General features: G+C 41.6%; 2 protein-coding genes across 2 annotated transcripts; one reads left to right on the top strand and one right to left on the bottom strand.

Annotated features, from left to right (window-relative positions):
• The first annotated feature begins 6,186 nt into the window (after nt 1-6,186).
• LOC108723960 (uncharacterized) lies at nt 6,187-8,811 on the top strand. Its single transcript, XM_018450036.1, has 4 exons — nt 6,187-6,210; nt 6,296-6,687; nt 6,959-7,233; nt 8,458-8,811. Exons 2-4 carry the CDS (start codon nt 6,312-6,314, stop codon nt 8,584-8,586), a joined length of 780 nt encoding a protein of 259 aa, XP_018305538.1. The 5' UTR covers nt 6,187-6,210; nt 6,296-6,311; the 3' UTR covers nt 8,587-8,811.
• A 3,989-nt stretch (nt 8,812-12,800) lies between these two features.
• Nucleotides 12,801-14,666, bottom strand: LOC108723958 (uncharacterized). The gene has a single exon (XM_018450034.1). It carries the CDS (start codon nt 14,664-14,666, stop codon nt 12,801-12,803), a length of 1,866 nt encoding a protein of 621 aa, XP_018305536.1.
• Between the last annotated feature and the right edge of the window lie 4,166 nt (nt 14,667-18,832).

Genomic DNA, 18,832 nt, shown 5'->3' with positions numbered 1-18,832 from the left:
ATAAGTTCCATGATCGATCTTGGAGCCGTCGGTATAAAAAACCGTAGATTCTACCGTAAGGTGAGAAAATTCATAATCGAATAAGGATTGCGCGCATAGATTAGGAAGAAGTTTCAAGGATTCAAGAGAGGGGGCAGAAAGAGAAGAATAGGAGACAGATGAAACAGAAGAATGGAAGGAGTGTCGGAAGTTAGGGAGAGTATATGAACAATCGATGTCTTGATGGAAGGACCAGATACGTCGAAAGATAATTACGGCTGGAAAATGGGCATGTAAATAATCTAATCTATTATTGCGCCTAGCAAGGTCACAAAGTTCGTGGAGTCTGAGTACAGCGGGATGGTCCCGCACCGAACAGATTTTAATAAAGTATCGAGAGGCCAGAAGACGAAATCTGAATGACAGCGATGTTTCGACGGTTTCAGCATAGATCACATTAAGAGGAGTAGAAATACGGTAACCGAAACAAAGGCGAAGAGCTTGATTTTGAAGTACTTGAAGGGCACGTGATAAATTGTTATTAATAAGCCCGAAAATGTGGGCAGAATATTCGATAGAGGCGCGCAGCATGGATCTGTAAATAGTAAGAAGAAGGTGAGGATGGGCCCCCCACCAGGTGCCTCTAAGGGCAGAGATAATCTGGAGTATTCTCTTACCTTTGTTGATAATGTAGGACATGTGTACTTTACCAGAGAGCTTGGGGTCAAGCAAGACCCCAAGAAAGCGCACCGAGGAGGAAGGACGGATACGATGTTCGAGATAAGAAATATAGTAGTTTAATGAAGTAGAAGGTTTCTTTAAGGAGAAAATCATCAGTTGCGTTTTTTGGATTGAGATCTCAAGGCCACGTTGGCTCAGGAATGTACTGAGGGCGTAAAGAGATTGTTCCACCGAGTGAATTGCAGCAGTGGTGTCCTTATCTGATGAAAAGATGACAATGTCATCAGCGAATTGGAGAAGTGTAGTGGAGGGGTGTAGCACATCGTTAATATTTCGTAGGTATAGATTAAATAATGTGGGGCTAAGGACAGAGCCTTGTGGGGTGCCCTTGTAGGAGATTCGCGGGTCAGAGATCGAACCTTGATTGACGAATTGAACGGTGCGTTGTGAGATAAGGTTGGAAATGAAAGCTAGTATGAGAGGGGGGAAATCCAGGCATAGAAGGTCCTGTAGAAGGATGTGCGGTAAGACATTATCGAAGGCAGATTTAATATCGATAAATAGGGCTACGGAATCCTGTTTTGCCAAGAAGCCCGTGTGGATACTGGTGACGAGAGCAGTCAGGTTGTCCTGGCAGGATCTGAATTTGCGAAATCCGAATTGGTTGTCAGGAAGAAAATCCGAGAATGGAGATTCAATAAGCCAATAAAGGCGATTAAGTATCATTTTCTCCATTATCTTGAGCATGCAAGATGTAAGAGAAATAGGTCGGACACCATTGTTGTTGGGTTTGGGAATGAGATGAATAAGAGAATGGAGCCATTGGTTTGGAAAAGTTGAGCAGCGAAAGAGGTTGTTGAGAATGGAGAGGAGACAAGAATGGAGTGTAGAAGGAAGGGCTTTAAGCAAGCGGTAGTCGATCCTATCCAGGCCCGGGCTAGAGGAGGATTTGACGGATTGTAGCGCCAGATGGAGTTCGTCGAAAGAGAAGGGAGAGTCTAACCAGCCAAGATTACCTAGGTAATGTTGTGGAATTTCGGGAAGAGGAGGGAGACAAGAGGGAGGACAAAGCTTGTTGATAGTTTCTTGGATTACTGCTGAATTGTCCGAATTTTTATTAAAGACATTAGAATTAGCCGGAAGAAGCCGGCGGTTACGAAAACGTTTGAGCATACGCCATATTTCCGCGGTAGGAGTTTTAAAGTCTAGGGATCCGCAGAAAGTTTTCCAACTACGACGCTTAGCTCTGCGCAGGGTCTTACGAGTTTGGGATGCGACTGAACGATAATACACGTAGTTATCGTGAGAAGGATTCCGCCTGAAGGTTTTGAGGGCATAACCACGGCATCCGATCGCCTCCGAGCATTCCGGTGTCCACCATGGTGCAGGTGGGGGTCCTTTGTGAGTAACAGGAGAGCTAGAAGTTGGAGAAGAAGGGGGGCGCTTCGACGGAGAGAAGCGCTCATAGCTGGCAGCGATGAGTTCGAGGAAGGTGTTGTATTGGGAAATAGGATCCTGAATGGAGTTAATAGTTTGAAGAATAGCATTGGAGTTATCGCGAAGGTATCCCCCAACCTCAATCCACTGAGCTTTAGTAAGGGAGATTTTGTAGGAAAAAACGGAAGATGTACGGACTACGCAGTTGACGCGTACAGTGATGGGATAGTGATCGCTTCCGTGAAGGTCGGGGAGGATCTGCGCTTCGCAAAGCGAGGAGACGCGAGGAGATGCAATAGCGAGGTCAATGGTCGAAGACCGAGGAGGAGAGAAAGAAATGTAAGTAGGAGAGGCGGGGGGGTTGAGGATCACCAGATGGTGATCGTCGATACATTTACCGAGAATGCGCCCGGCAGAGTTGGTGCGCGTGTCATACCACATGGGGTGGTGTGCGTTAAAATCTCCAAGGAGGATAGAAGGATCGTGATCATGAATAAAAATGGAGAGTGAAGAAAAGGTATTAACGGAAGTAGAAACGTTGGGATGCCTGTAAATACCTATGAGGTGAAGGTAGGAGTTGCCAGAAGAAAGTTTGATGCCCAAGGCTTCAAAAGAATTATCTATTGTTGAAGAGAGATCGAGGGGAGAATAGCTAATAGGATTGCGGATAAGGGCGATCATACCTCTGACGCCGGCCATGTCCGCATCGATGCGGAGGCAATCAAAGCCCCGCACACGGAAGTGATGGAGTGAACTGACGCAAGTTTCAGCGAGGAATAAAATGTCAAAGGATTCGGCAAGCTTCTCAATTTCAGCCTTTTTGCTAAGTGCGCCTCGACAATTCCAATAAAGAATCCTAAGTGCGTTTAAGTTATTCATTGTGTGTTAGTGAGTGCTTGAAGAGCGTTGAGAATGTTATAGAGTCCCGTACTAAGGTTAGAATTAGGAGGCACTTCAGGATTGTTATTTAGCATTTGAAAAAGTAGAGAAACAATTATCTGGATTATTTGTGAGATACCGTACTGCAATGAGTTAGGAGCAGAAGTGAGGAGGGAGGGGGGAGTGGTGGAGGGGGAGGAGGATGAAGGAGGGAGGGGATCAGAAGGAGCGGTGGGGTTATTAGGGAATAGGGGAGGGGCAGGGGGGTTGGCATAGTTAGGAGGTCGACCATTAGGCGAATAAAGCAAGGCGTTATGCGATTCTCGTATCTTAGCGTAGGCGTCCGTCGGACGATGCGCCGGAGCCCGAACACTGCCAACGTCGGCGCAGGGGGGAGCACGTGGAATTGAGCTCGGAGGATAACTCCGCGAGGCAAAGATCTGAGGGGAATCAGATGGTTTGTGAGAAGAGATGGAGCTAGCCGTATCCGCATAGGAGCGACCGGGGAAGAGCCGTGTGTCAGGGGCTATGAAAGAAGCACCAACAGCGTGCGATGCTACTGGGTCATCGTACCTGGGGGGTGAGCGCGAAGGATGAGGAGGGGGAGGAGGTTTAGGGAGCGCAGGAAAATCAGAGTGATGAAAGAGATTAGGGGGGGAGGGAGAAGCAAACGGGGAGGATGTTGCGAATCTTTGGCGCGCCTCCAAATAAGAAAGATTTTCAATAGTCGCATAAGCATAAATTTGTTTTTGACGCACGTATGCGGGGCATTCCGAGGAGGAGGGCAGATATTCCCCCCCGCAGTTGCAGCAAACAGGCGGTAAATGCAGGCGAGGGCAATCCTCGACTTTAGGATGCTTGTGAGAGCCGCAGCGCGCACAGCGAGGTTTACTCTTGCAATCTGAGCTAACATGTCCGTATCTTAAACACGAAAAGCACATAAGTACTCGTGGGAAGTACGGTAAAACCGGAAAATTTATGTGCAAGTAAGTAACTGATCGCGGTAAGCATTGCCCTCGAAATTTCACCAAGATCGTGCGCGATGGTGAGAGGATTAATTCACCGTCCTTACGTGTCCTGATGTTCAGACGCCTAACTGAAACAATTTTATAAGGGGAGGCGAAATGATTAATAATGTCGTCTTCTGAGATGTCCAACGGAACATTTTTTATCACCCCAGTACGTATAACTCGGAAGGGAGGAATAGAAGCAGAGAGACCGCTCTCTTTGATTAACGGATGCGAGAGAACTTGGTTAGCGATTACAAAGTCATTGAAATAGACGGCAACCTTGTTACGGCCCGAGGATTTGATCTCCGTAATTTTATTTTTGGCTATGCGAGTCATGACACGTGCCACATTTACCGGGTCAAGACGAGAATCACCACCATCGTTATTCGCATTACGTTTAAAAAAGATAATGAAAGGGGGGATGTCCCCTTCGTCGTAGGTTAGGTTGAGGTTATTTGCCACGTTGTCTCGCGCCTGCTGACGATTGAAAGCCACCTTCGCAGGGGGTTCCCCCGCAGACGATGCGACCTCCCGAACACGCTTACCGGAGGAATGCCCCCCGCCATCGTTCGATAAAGCCACTCCCGGCGAAGGTGAGACCTCAGAAGGAGGTACACCCGTCGCAGGGGAAGACGAATTCATTTGCGTAGAGGGAGGATGCGATTTTTCTGAGACCGCAGAATCGTCATCGTCCTCGATGACCATTCTGTTGTCGTCGTTTTCCTCATGTAGCGATGAAATATCCGAGTTCTGCGATGAACCGATCGCGGCAGGAGATCGTGATCGAGAGCGAAGACGAGTTAGCAAAGATGGAGAAACAGAAGAAGCATAAGGATGAACGCGATCGCGAGAGGATTGCTGGGAACTTCCCTTCTTGTTTCTTTTCTTTATGTTGCCGTTACTAGATTCCGCATTGTGCGTAGTTGGTGATATAGACGGTTGGGATTGTTTCCTATAATGATTCGATGGAGGTTGCATAACCTTGGTGCTCGCCACGAGCTCGAGCTCATCATCATTATCGCACTGTACGCGTCTAAAAAAAGAGTTAAAATCCTCGAGAGAGGCAGAAAGGCGCTTTTTGACCGCCCTCGGGCCACCGCCGGGGTCCGGCGGGGCGGGGGGACCGGCCATCATCGCTGGGCCGGAACAGCGAATGTTACCGGAATTACGAAAAGCCAGGCAAATCTGAGTGTACTCACAGTATATAAAGAGAGAATAAGTTCTCTCTGGAAAGCCCCAGAATACCGGGAAGGTTGACCAAGGTCAAGGAAGCACAGGAGACAAAACGAAGCGGGCAGCAGAGGACGTCCGTACCGCTCGGATGTTCGCGCGCGAATCTTACATAATATTATTAATACAGAAAGATAAATTATGTATAATAGTATGTATTGGAAAGCAAAATATTCAACTAAAAAAGTATTTTCAGACACGCTTGGCATGTTCGAATTATATTAACATTATTAACATACTCGCTGTCGTAATGAATGGAGTTATCCAATGTCAGATCATTACCCATCGTAAACGAGGAAGTTCTGCATATATTATATATTTTTTAATATAAATACTGTATATATATATAATATTTATATTAAAAAATATTAAAGGAAATTTTTAACACAAAGTGACATTTTAAAGTCAATCAGTATTTTGAAAAGTTTTCATATGAATATCTAAAAAATAAAACGCTTTTCTTTGTATTGTATTGTATTAATTTATTAAATATAAAAATTGTTAGGGAATGATTACATATATTCCATAATGGAGAAAAATTTTGAAGAATTTTCAGAGGAAGGTTACGTACAAATAAAAAAACGTGGAAATGTTAATCAATTTTTTTATTTATAACTTTTGACAATTTTCGTTTATTTCTCAATTTGTTTCTTATGGCAATCGCTCGATTTATTTCTCGAACTCGAATGTATGTCGCGTACGCACTAAACATAGTATAACCCATATATGTAATACTACTATATGGCTAGTGAGGCGTGGTTTGCGGTCGAAACACTACGGTGCCGCCAATGCTAATTCTGTCCTTATTTATGTTCAGTTTGTTGTAACGCGCAGGCGTCAATTTGTTGCGCGATAAGTGTTACATGTGATATATTGTAGGTTATTACAATCAGTTATAATTATTGTCAGGTCAGCCTTTCAATTAAAAAATGGTGAGGTATTGTTATTTATGTAATAAGAAACAAACAAAAAATGGAAATATTTGCCTACACAAGTAAGTTTATAGTATATATTAGCTCTATGTATATATATATATCAACCAACGTCCTAAGTTATAACCATAAAAATATTCTTTTAAGATTTCCAAAAAATGCAATGATTTGTTTACGATGGAAAGAATTTTGCGGATTAAGGAAAGCTGATGATGTAAAAGCATTGTACATTTGCTCCTCTCATTTTTGTGCTGAAGATTTCAAATGGGACACTTCAGTATCTGGAAAAAAGAAATCATTGAATTCAGAAGCAATTCCTTCAATTATTTCTCGCAAACGGCAAACATCTGAGAAAGAAATAGAAATAGAGTTGACCAAAAAAAAAAGCAGAATTGTCAATGACAATAATGTAGAATCACAAGTGTACATAAATCCTATGGAAATTTATACAGAAGTTGTCACACTTGAGGCAGCAGAAGTTATCAAACCACAAGAAACGCAAACATCAACAAATGTTCTTATAAATACATGCATATCGAGTAAGTACATTAATGTATGTAAAATTATTACAGTTTTTAAGATGCTTATCAGCAAATTATTAAGATCTTTCTAATACGCCTATATGAACATTAGTATTATTAAATTGGTATGATTAAATATAAGATCTAGCTCATTTAAGATCTAGCTTAGACCGTTAAAATTTTATTATTTAGTTGTGTATTTATATATATTTACGGTCTTGAAGTTTAATGTATTGTATTTATTTTTCCGATTGTAACAACACATAAGCATATATTTTTTAAATTTGAGGTCCAACAATAGAATTATGTTCTACACCAAAGAAACGGAAATACATGGAACCTCGCTACATTTCTGAACTGATGACACCTGATGTAAAAACTCCTAGAAAAGCTAGAAGAATTATAAAATTCGTCAAAGCTAATGATTTGAAAAGGCGAGAAAGAATTCAAAATTTACAGAGAATGAATAGGAATCTTCTTAAGCGTATTGAAAATCTGGAAAATTTGATTGAACATTTAAAAGAAAAGCTATTAATGTCGGAAGATGCTGCAGATGTTTTATTGGTATAGTATTGTTCAATGAGACTTAATAGTATGTTATATTTTAATAGTTCATTTCAATTTTCAAAATTATCAACTTTTTTACTTATAGAAAAGTCGATATCTGACTTTCCTCTATACATACAGAGCTAGCCAAAAGTCTGCGATTTTCTGCATTTCATGAAAAGTTCAATATCTCGGTAAAAAGAAATCGTACAGAAATTAATGAAAAAAATCGTAGAGAATTGTTTGAAAACTTTATTTGACTGTTAATATTGAAAAGTTCTAAAAAAATTTTGAAAATATTTATACAAATCAAACATAAAACAAACATTTTTCACTTTTTTTTCGTAAATTTTTTAGTTTCGAAGTTTAAAAGCCTTTTAGAAAAAGAAACTATTTTTTTCATCGATTTCGTACTTAACTTTTCATATATGTAATACTATTATATGGCTACTACTATATGGCTTACTACTATATGGCTACTACTATATGGCTTTTGGTCGGTACTATATTTTATTTGGATTATGGAAATGTAAAAAGAGTTATAGATAAATTCTTTACATTTATTTACAAAAGAAAAATGTATTCTTGGCTAATTTATTAAATAAAAAAAAATTAATTTTATTACTTTAACTACATACATATTATAATGTCTCATTCCTTTAAAATTGTATTGGCTCATTCACTCAATGACAAATGGCATCAGTCATCAACTATGGGTAAGAGTTATTGTAAACAGCTCTACTCTATAAACTATTCTGAATATTATACACTGAAATAATGCATGTGTGACAAAATCTACTTTTTCTCAGAAATAACAAATATCTATCCCAGCAAACACTAAGTTATATGTAACGTATATACGGGGATATAAATGCCTAGCCATGTCTTGTCATGCCCTCTCAGTTATTCTCATACCTTCTAATTCCTTCTTATACCTTCTCCGATACATGTGCAACTTCGGACGGTTAGGCATTTGTATTTGTTAGTAATTTCGCATTCAACAATATAACTAATACAATAACACGTAATATGTTATATTACATTTATATTGTTGAGTGGAAACATGTACGTTAGATATAACTTGGTGTATGCAAGAATTTACGTAGAAAACAAATTGCATAAATGCTTTTGATAATACATTTTTGCTTGCAGTATGCTTGTTTTTATTATGCACTGTTATCTTGTATATTTCAATTTCATATTATGTACTGATAAAAATAGTAATATACATTTTTTTTACAGAACATGCTACCAAGCAATGTAAAAGAACTTATAACACGGAAAGTAAAATGCAATGAACATTATTCTCCAGAATTGCGTACATTTGCATTAACGTTACACTTTTACTCACCAAAAGCATATAGCTTGTGAGAAAAGCATGGTCATACCTACTGCCACATCCTTCTACCATTAAACAATGGTATCGAGTTGTGGATGGATCGCCAGGATTTACGAAGGAAGCGCTATATGCGATTGAATTACGTGCGAAGGGTTCGAAACCTATCGTAGTAAATCTTGTTTTGGACGAAATGTCTCTACGAGAAGAAATAATCTACCGTCATGGTAGATTTTATGGCGGCATAGATTACGGAATATCAAATAAAGATGATGATAATGATTCTACATTAAAAGCAAGACAGGTATTAGTGTTCATGGCCGTATCAATGAACGAGAATTGGAAAGTACCTATTGGATATTTTCTAATTGCTTCTTTAAATGGCTCAGAACGAGCTAATCTACTGACTCAAGCATTAGAAATGCTGCACAACAGCCAGGCACATGTTTTTTCAGTAACATTTGATGGTGCAATATGTAACTTTAGTATGTGTACTAAGCTAGGTGCGAACTTTGAATACGGATCTAATTTTAAACCATATTTTACGAATCCTGTTACAATGAAGAAATGTTTCGTCATTTTGGATCCTTGTCACATGATCAAATTGGTCAGAAGTACTCTTGGCGATAAAAGAGTGTTAAAAACTGCAGATAATCTCGTTATAAAGTGGGAATTTATTAAATTATATAATCTTCAGCAAAAAGAAGGTCTTAAAGTAGCCAACAAATTAACTAAGAAACACATTGAATATTCAAACAATCGTATGAATGTTAAATTAGCTATGCAAACATTAAGTAGGAGTGTTTCTAAGTCATTAGAGTTTGTAACAACATTGCATGATAATACTATTAAAACAGAGTTTAATGGTTGCTTACCGACTGCTCACTTTTGTTTACAGTTCAACAATATCATAGATATGTTGAACTGTAAAAATAGGTTTTCGAAAGGTGAATACAATACTGCTTTGACAGAATCAAACTATTCTCAATTACAAGAACATGCCAAGCAATTCGAAAATTATATCAATACATTGTACGACAACACAGGAACACCTATTTTAAAAAGCGGTAGGAAGACGGGATTTCTTGGTATGATCATTGGATTAAGAATATGTTTCCTCTTTATGACGAACTAAAAAATGTAGGATTAACGTACCTATTAACTTATAAATTGTCACAAGATTATTTAGAAACCTTTTTCAGCGCAATACGAGCCCGAGGCGGTTTTAACAATAATCCAAATGCGTTAAATTTTCAAAGTGCATATAAGCGTTTATTAATAAGACACGAAATAAAAGAATTAGAAAATAGTAACTGCCTTTTTGACAATATCAACATTTTGCATGTCTCAAGCACAAACTTAAAATGTTCCATTAATGATTCCAGTAATTTCAATGAATTAAATATTGATTTTGCTCACGATTATGTAAAAACATTTTGGGATTTGTCACCGTTTGTGGAGAATGTCGTATTGTACATAGCAGGTTACGTGTGTAACAAAGTGTACAAAAAAATATATTGTTCAACTTGTAAATTACAATTATTAGGCAATACTATGCCACTGTTATCGAACATAAAGAATCAAGGACCATATATGATACCAGCATCAGATATTTGTTTCATTTGTAAAACAGCTGAAAAGATTATACGGCAAAATTCTCATTGTCTAAATAACAAAAACATTAAACAATTTTTGCTTAATGATGTTTTTCGACAAATCGGGATTCCATTTGATAACGATAATATGCGTGATCATATTATGTTACAAGATACTTTGGATAATCACAGAACACAACTTTGTAAATTAATTATAACGTTGTATTTAGATATTCGTTTATTTGCAGAAGCAAAGCAAATGTCAGAAAAGTCAGAATATTTACGGAGTAAATACACAAAATTGATTTTATTTAAGAATCAATAGCTCGTTATCTTATTAATTACTCACACAAAAAATTTAATGTTTTAGCCAGAGAATAGAGCAAAATGGTATTATGTATTTTTATGCTCTGAGAGAAACCGAATCCGACATTCAAATTACTTCACCATGTCTCAATTTGTTGTATGGAATTTGTATAGAAATAACTGCCGTTACAAATAAATTACATATAGTAAAATAGAAAAGTATTACTACGATATTTCGAAATAATGTTTAGTAATACTCTTAATATATTATTTCTCCATATTCACTTCGTTACGTTTTATTTATATCAATATATAACTTTATTACTTGAAAAGATTTTACAGAAAACAGTATTTTTATATATCCATTCTTCATACCATAATAAACTATTGCTAACATCTTGTTTTGTATTAAATACAAAGTAACTAATTTTGCTTAATAAAGCTGTTGAATTTAACGCCGCGCCTGCGCATTTGAACGATTTGAACATCTTTCCCAGACAACCAATAAACGGGCATCTACTACCCTTCTATGTTTCTTCTTGTCGCACTCATATAAACCACGCCTCACTAGCCATATAGTAGTATTACATATATGGTATAACCTCTTCAGCCATATCTTTTATCGACTCGAAGCGCTCCGAAAAGTACCGAGTTTACACGAATGTGACGTCATCAAGCTGATGCGCAGTAGAGTTCTAAATTCGTCCACGGGATGAGAATATTGTATTTCTACCATATACAAGATATACTTCTTCTTCTTCTTCTTCTTCTTAATTAATGGCTCCTGCCTCCCTCGCTTAGGAGTATACGGAGGCAATACGGCCAGATCTCGTCTTAATGGATTACAATATCAAAAACTGACGCAATGACCGCGAAAATGGCGTTGCCCGAACGGACCGGGCGCCTGCGTCTACAACGTCGTCACGTCGAAATAACGCGTGTCCGGACGAACGCACGAGACGAGCCAACTCGCGGACACGCGTCGGGAAGAAGCGATAGCACAGTCAAAGTCGGCAACACTTTCAAAAATATACGATTGTCAGCACCCGATTCGAAACGCGTCCGCCGCGGTCGAGTGGTTCTTCAGAACTTATGTACAAGATATAGATTAATACGGAGTGAGGCGCCGATCCCGGAGCATGTAACTCCGGTAGAAAGTCTCCACGACCAAGTGCTCTGAATATAACGAAGGAGAGCTTCGCTGGGATGGGGAGGGGGGGGAGGAAAGGCAGGGCAAAGCGCCTGCGCAGGTCGTGAGTTGGCGCGAGTCTACAAAGCTCAAAAGTGCCTGCCACAGGATTTACTAAAGCTTAGGATGAGTCTGCAAAAGGATGCTGACGGATTAGCAATAATTTGCGAAAATTTATCTAATAGCGTTTTCGATTAGGAAAAAATCTAGAATAAAGGCAGTCGTTAAGTAACAGTCTAATAGCGTTTTCGATTGAGAAAAAATTAGTGCGCACCAGTGCGCACTCAGTTCACACCAACACTGGGCGAGTTCCATGGGTTGCACTGAATAGTGCAAGTTCAAAAGAACACGCCAAGATTTTCAGTGCTAAAGTTGAAATGCCATTTCGAGTTGTAAGATTGTAAGGACTTGACTAAAATGCAGAAAGAACGCAGAAAAATAACTTCGACATCTCATATTCGTAACTTTAAATAATGATTTTTTACTATATGTGTAATTAAATAATATATAACATATCAAGAATATCATATATATATATATATTATATTATATATATATTATGTACATACTTATCAATAATTGTATACATTTGCATGCTATAAATTACAGATTTGCTTGTCCCTACTGTATATCCTTTTATACTGTGACAAAATAATGCACTGATGTCCTATATATATATATATATATGTATATCCAGTGCACTGAACTGGCACCGTCAAAATATCTCGTGCCACTTAGTGCGCACTGAGTGCGCACTATGCGAGTGTCGTGCGGTCAAATGAACACGTGACACTAGCCAAGTGCGCATTGACACTGCCAATCGAACACGCTCTTGACACTGAGTGCAGCAAGTGCACCCCAATCGAAAATGATATAACTTGCTTCCGGCAAGCGGGGCGTGATCCACGATGCGTCGCACGTAGCGTGCACTGCTATAAGTATATGGGCATTCGTAAATTAAATGTATGATATCTTGCTGTGGAGAGCCACAGGGACAAGAGGGATTGTCGATTAGATCTTTACGGTATAAACTAAGATTAAGATTGTAATGATTGGAGCGCAAGCGGTTGATCATGACAATGGCCTCCCTGGAGATATTCTTACGGAAGTACCAAGGTTTAGCAGACTTAGAAAAGATATTTTCGAAAAAGTAAGAACCTTAAATGTCCGCCATGGATTCAAGATATAGGTAGAAGTTATCAAGAGTTTGTTGTTTAATAACCGCGCTGAGATCGGAGTAAGGCACTTTAAAATTAGGTTCAATGCCTTGTCTGATTGCACGTTTAGCCAGTTGGTCCGCCCTTTCATTGCCCTCAATGCCTCTGTGAGAGGGTACCCAAATGAATTGAATACTAGTACCTTTCGTTTCGGCTTCTTCGAGTACGGATTTGATAAGGGGGATAAGGTAATTATTGGTATAGTTGTGAGATCCCCTAATGGACTCAAGGACGCTTTTTGAGTCGGTAATGACAGTAACTCTAGGTAGGTGTAGGTCGACCAATAGAGTTATGACGGTATATATGGCGTAGGCTTCTGCAGAGAATATCGAAGTATACGAGGAGAGCTTGAACATGAGTTCCGCTTGTAACTGAGGGGAGAAAACCGCAGCCCCAACGCATGTGCCGTGATCCACCTTCGACCCATCGGTAAAAAACGTCGTGGATTCTGCCGTGAGGCATGCCAATTCCTGATCAAAGAGAGTGAAAAGAGGTTGAGCGTTTATGGTAGGCATTGAGTCGGGGAGATCGGAGGAAAGAAGAGGAGGGGGGAGGAGAGAGCGAGATGTAAGAGGGAGAGATGGATGTAGAGGAAAAAGAATGTCGATAGTTGGGTAAGGTAAATGAGCAGTCCATAATGGAGTGATACGACCAGATGCGCTGAAAGATAAGAGCGGTTGGGAAATGCGCGCGTAGGTAGTCCAATCTGAAGGCGCCCTTGCAAGGTCACAGAGGAAATGTAATTTGATAACGGCAGGGTGATCCCGCACAGAGCTAATCTTTATGAAGTAACGCGAAGTCAGGAGACGGAATCTGAATGGAAGTGTAAGTTCAACCGACTCCGTAAATACAACGTTCAGAGGAGTAGAAATGCGATAGCCAAAGCAAAGGCGAATGGCTTGGTTTTGAATGACTTGGAGGAGATGCAACCTGCTATCATTGTTGGTACCAAAGATCTGAGCAGAGTATTCTATGGACGCACGCAGCATGGCCCTGTATATAGTCAATAACATGTGAGGATGGGCTCCCCACCAGGTGCCTCTGAAAGCGGAGATGATTTGGAGAATGCGTTTGCCTTTGTTAATGACGTAAAACATATGTGCCTTGCCAGTTAGCTTGGAATCTAGCAGTACCCCTAGAAAACGTACGGTGGAGGAAGGAGAGATGAGGTGCCCTTGAAACAAAATAGACCAGCTCATTGGATCTGGGGATCTTTTGTTAGAGAAGATCATAAGTTGAGTTTTTGGCAAGGATATCTCCAAGCCACGGTTCCGTAGGAAATCTTCCAGCCCATAAAGGGAGCGCTCAACAGAGTGAACTGCCAACGCCGTGTCTTTGAGGGAGGAGAAGATCACGATGTCGTCCGCGAACTGTAAAAGTTCTGTATCAGGGTGGAGCGTGTCATTAATCATGCGTAAATAAAGATTAAATAGTGTAGGACTGAGGACGGAGCCTAATTGGGGAGTACCTTTGAATGAGGCTCTCGATTCGGAGATAGAGTCCTGATTGATAAACTGGATAGTGTGGTATGAGATGAGGTTGTTGATAAAGGAAAGCGTGAGAGGAGGAAACTCTAATTTTTGGAGGTCTTGAATGAGGATGTGGGGGAGAACATTATCGAAGGCAGATTTAATGTCAATGAATAGGGCTACAGTATCTTGTTTAGATATGAAACCAGAGTGAATGCTGGCGACGAGAACCGTGAGGTTATCTTGACATGATCTGAACTTCCTAAAACCAAATTGGTTATTCGGTAGGAGATCCGAGAGAGGAGACTCAATGAGCCAGTATAGGCGATTCAGTATCATTTTTTCCATAATTTTAAGTAGGCAAGAAGTAAGGGAGATAGGACGAACACCGCTATTGTTTGACTTGGGTATTAGATGGACCAGGGAGTGTGACCATTGTGGTGGGAAGATCGAGCAGCGAAAGAGATTATTGAAAATGGAAAGGAGGGAAGTGAGAAGTTCGGTAGGAAAGGCCTTAATTAGACGGTAATCGATCCTATCGAGGCCCGGGCTAGAGGAGGATTTGATAGATTGGAGGACAGCATATAGTTCTTCCATAGAAAAGGGCTCATCCAGCCAGGCCAATTTGCCCTGGTAGGGGAGAGGAATCTCAGGAGGAGATGAGGGACAGAAAGGAGGACAGAGTTTCTCAATGGCGTCCAAAAGTCCAAAGTCTTGTCGGAGATGTCGGCGTTTTTGTTCAGAGAAGGGAAGTTAGCAGGAATAAGGCAACGATTGCGGAAGCGTTTAAGCATATGCCAAATATCAGAAGTGGGAGTCATACTATCGAGGGAGCCGCAGAAAGCTTTTCAGCTGTCGCGTTTGGCTTTGCGAAGTACCTTGCGCGTTTGAGAGACCACGGAGCGGTAGCAAATGTAGTTGTCCCAAGAGGGGCATAGTTTAAAAGTTTTAAGAGCCTTGCCGCATTTCTCGATAGCTACTGAGCATTCAGGTGTCCACCATGGAGCAGGTGGGGGACCTTTGTTGGGCAAGAACGCTCGAGAGGTTTGAGAGAAGGAAGGAGGGTTAGAAGGAGAGAATCGCTCGTAACTAGCAGAGATGAGTTCCAATAAGGTATTATACTGGGTGATAAGATCGTCCGGGTTGACTGAACTAATGTTGTGAGAAATATTGTACGAATTGTCGAGTAGATATTGTTTCACCTCAGCCCACTGTGATTTAGAGAGTTTAATTTTATGTGAGAAGACAGAGGAAGTACTAATCAAACAGTTAATGTGGACTACAATAGGGTGGTGGTCACTGCCGAGGAGGTCAGAAAGAACTTGAGCATCACACAAAGGAGAAATGTGAGAAGCTATCGCGAGGTCTATGGTGGAGGTGCGAAGGGGAGAGAAAGATATGTATGTGGGGGAAAATGGGGGATTGAGGACCACTAGTTGGTGGTCGTTAATACATTTAGCGAGATAACGACCAGGAGGGCTGATCTGTGAGCAGCCCCATAGGGAGTGGTGGGCGTTCAAGTCGCCGAGGAGAATGGAGAACTCATGGTTATTAAGAAAGGAGGTGAGAGAGGAGATGGATTTGAGCGATGTTGGTATATTAGGGTGTCTATAAGCATCAATCAGGAATAAGTGAGATTTATTGGAAGAAAGTTTGATGCCCAACTCTTCAATAGAATTGTCAATCATGGAAGAGAGATCAATGGGAGAGTAGGTAATGGGATTTCGAATGAGTACGATCATGCCTCTGACGTTGGCCATATTGGAATCAATGCGAAGGCTATCGAAGCCCCGTACACGAAAGTCGTGGAGTGGTCCGACGCAAGTTTCAGCGAGAAATAGAATGTCGTAGGATTCAGACAATTTCTCTATGTCAGCTTTTTTGCTTAGAGCGCCGCGGCAGTTCCAATACATTATCTTAAGATCTTTTAGATCAGACATTATGCGTTAATAAGAGTTTGGAGGGAGCTGAGGCTATTAAGAATATCGAATCCAAAAATTGACTTAAGTAACGAGCTGGGGATGATATTGAGAATTTTTAATATTGAAGAGATTATCCAATGAATGAAACGTGTGATATCGTTTGTTTGAGGATCAAAGGAAGAAGGAAAGGGAGGAGGATTGGGTAGAGGGGGGATGGGGTCGGGACAGAGGGGAAAAGAGAATGAGAGTCGTTGTAGTTGGGAGGTGATGAGTGGGGAAGTTGGGAATTCTACCGTTTGGGGAGATGAGTATCGAATTGTGAGCTACACGTAGTTGATCATCTGAGCTCGAAGCTCCGACGATTTGCAAGCGCGTCCTTGTTACGAACGTTCGGTTGAACAGATGAATTAAATGGATGACCGAGTGGATGAAAATCACTAGCTAGTGGAGTGTAGGTTAGATCATTGTTGGAGGTTCCTCCAATAACGGCTGCGTAAGAGCGATCAATATTGCGATATGGGGCCGATAGTTCGGAGATATCATTCATAGGGACTGGGGATACAAGATCCTGATAACAGTTAACAGGGCAAGATGGAGGGGCTGTGTGTGTTGAGGAAGTGAAGGGAAAAGAGAAGAATGAAAGGGGTTGGGAGGATGAGAAGGAGACGAGGAGGCGCCAAATCTGTTGCGAGCCTCGACATAAGATACATTTTCCAGAGCCGCGAATGTATAGATTTGTTTGTGCCGCATGTAGGTGGGACACGTCGAGGACGAGGGGAGGTGTTCCCCCCGCAGTTACAACAGATCGGAGGCAATCGTAACCGGGAGCATTCCTCCGGAACGGAATGTCTCGGATTACCGCAGCGTGAACATCGTGGTTTGCTTTTACAGTCCGCGTTAACATGTCCATAACGAAGACATGAAAAGCACATTAGCACCCTCGGAATATAGGGGAAAACAGGGAAGTTGACATGCATGAATGAAATCGCACGCGGAAGATTTTGACTTCGGAATTTGATCATGATTGTTCTGGAAAGAGAGGTGATTAATTCGCCTTCTTTACGCGTTTTAATACTCAAGAGCTTGGCTGAGATGATTTTGTACTGCGACGAGAAATGGTTGACGACGTCTTTTTCAGATATATCTAACGGAACGTTTCTGATTACCCCGGTGCGGAGAACGTTAAAGGGCGGGATAAAAGCCGAGAGACCGTTGGCCTTAAGACTGGGATGAGTAAGGGTGCTATTAGCTGCGTTAAGATCGTTAAAGTGAATAGCGACTTTATTACGTCCGGACGATTTGACTTCTAAGATTTTACCGTTCGCAAAGCGCATGATAATACGCGCAACCGAGACAGGGTGGCGAGGGTCCTCGCCGGCATCCTGCGTCGCACGCCGCACAAAGACAATGAAGGGGGAGCGATCTCCCTTCTCATAGGTTAGGTTGTCGTGGTTATTATCTTTACTATCGGTGCGCAGGGACTTAGAAGAAGGACCACCCTCTGCCGGGGACTCCCCATTCGACGGCGGGTCGTCACGCACCCGCTTGCCCAATGACGGCCCCGTGTTATTAGCGCGGTTACATCACCCGATTGTATGCTCTCACTAGTCACGGCGACAGACGACAGGGGAGCGGGATTCCCCTCAATGGAAACCGCCGAGGCCGAAGCCCGACCCCGCGTCTCGTCGCTTTCCGTATCCATACGATCATCGTTGGAAGACAATGAAGTGGTAGATTCGCAATTCGAGTTGTTGATCAAAGGAGATCGCGACCGAGGGCGGGATCGAGTCGACGACGACGACAGGCCGATGGGAGAAGAATCATGCGACGCCTTCGTGGCCCTCCCCCTTCGCCTTCTTACCTTTTTTTCCCTTGAGCATTAGTTTTACCCGTTTCCGAGATGTAGGGAGAAGAAGCCGCAACGGATGGTTGCGATTTAAGATAGCTGGTCGAAGGTGGGGGCATCGCCTTTGAGGGTGCAAAATCACTATCATGACCACCGTTTGCATGCACAAAGAAGGAATTGAAATCGTCAAGAGATGCTGAGAGACGTTGGTTAGCAGATCCCAAGCCGCCGCCGGGATCCGGGGCGGCGGGGGTATTGTCCTGCATAGCAGGAACAATAGGTCACCTTAGAGCAAAAGCAGGTAGAAATGAGCGTACTCACAGATGTAGAGGAAGGAGGGCTCTCACAAGGAGGGCACAGCAGGCAAAGGAAGGCAGACCAAAGCCAAGGAAGCACGAGAGACCAAGAGCGCAGGCGAAAATATGTCCGCACTGTTCGGCTGCTCACGAGCGAATGGTTCCAAATGAATGTCTTTAGAAAAATAAGTAGGTAAGACGCGTTGCGCTCGCCAGGGAGCAGCGCAGAACATATATAAAGAGAATTACGAGCTCATTGACTACGTTTACACCGTGCATTTAGGCCGCGACCTATACAATAGATGTCTTTGTTTATCCTGTAGGTTAAACAAAGACACCTATCATATAGGTCGTGGACTAAGGCTGTGTTCCAAATTTACTGCCAGCACAGAAAATGCTATAGTTTACGTTACGTGCACTATAGATTTTCAGTACTGGCAG

Source organism: Mycetomoellerius zeteki, unplaced genomic scaffold (genome assembly GCF_001594055.1).
Source record: "Mycetomoellerius zeteki isolate Tzet28-1 unplaced genomic scaffold, Tzet1.0 scaffold257, whole genome shotgun sequence".
Taxonomy (NCBI): Eukaryota; Metazoa; Arthropoda; class Insecta; order Hymenoptera; family Formicidae; genus Mycetomoellerius; species Mycetomoellerius zeteki.
The sequence above is the reverse complement of the archived record's forward strand: the minus strand, read 5'-3'. Positions and strand labels throughout refer to the sequence as shown.

Coding starts and splice junctions, on each gene's coding strand:
- LOC108723958 (XM_018450034.1), bottom strand. CDS start 14,666: ATGATACTGAATCGCCTATACTGGCTCATTGAGTCTCCTCTCTCGGAT.
- LOC108723960 (XM_018450036.1), top strand. CDS start 6,312: ATGATTTGTTTACGATGGAAAGAATTTTGCGGATTAAGGAAAGCTGAT. Junction 6,688..6,958: donor TATAAATACATGCATATCGA/GTAAGTACATTA, acceptor TTTAAATTTGAG/GTCCAACAATAGAATTATGT. Junction 7,234..8,457: donor ATGCTGCAGATGTTTTATTG/GTATAGTATTGT, acceptor TTTTTTTTACAG/AACATGCTACCAAGCAATGT.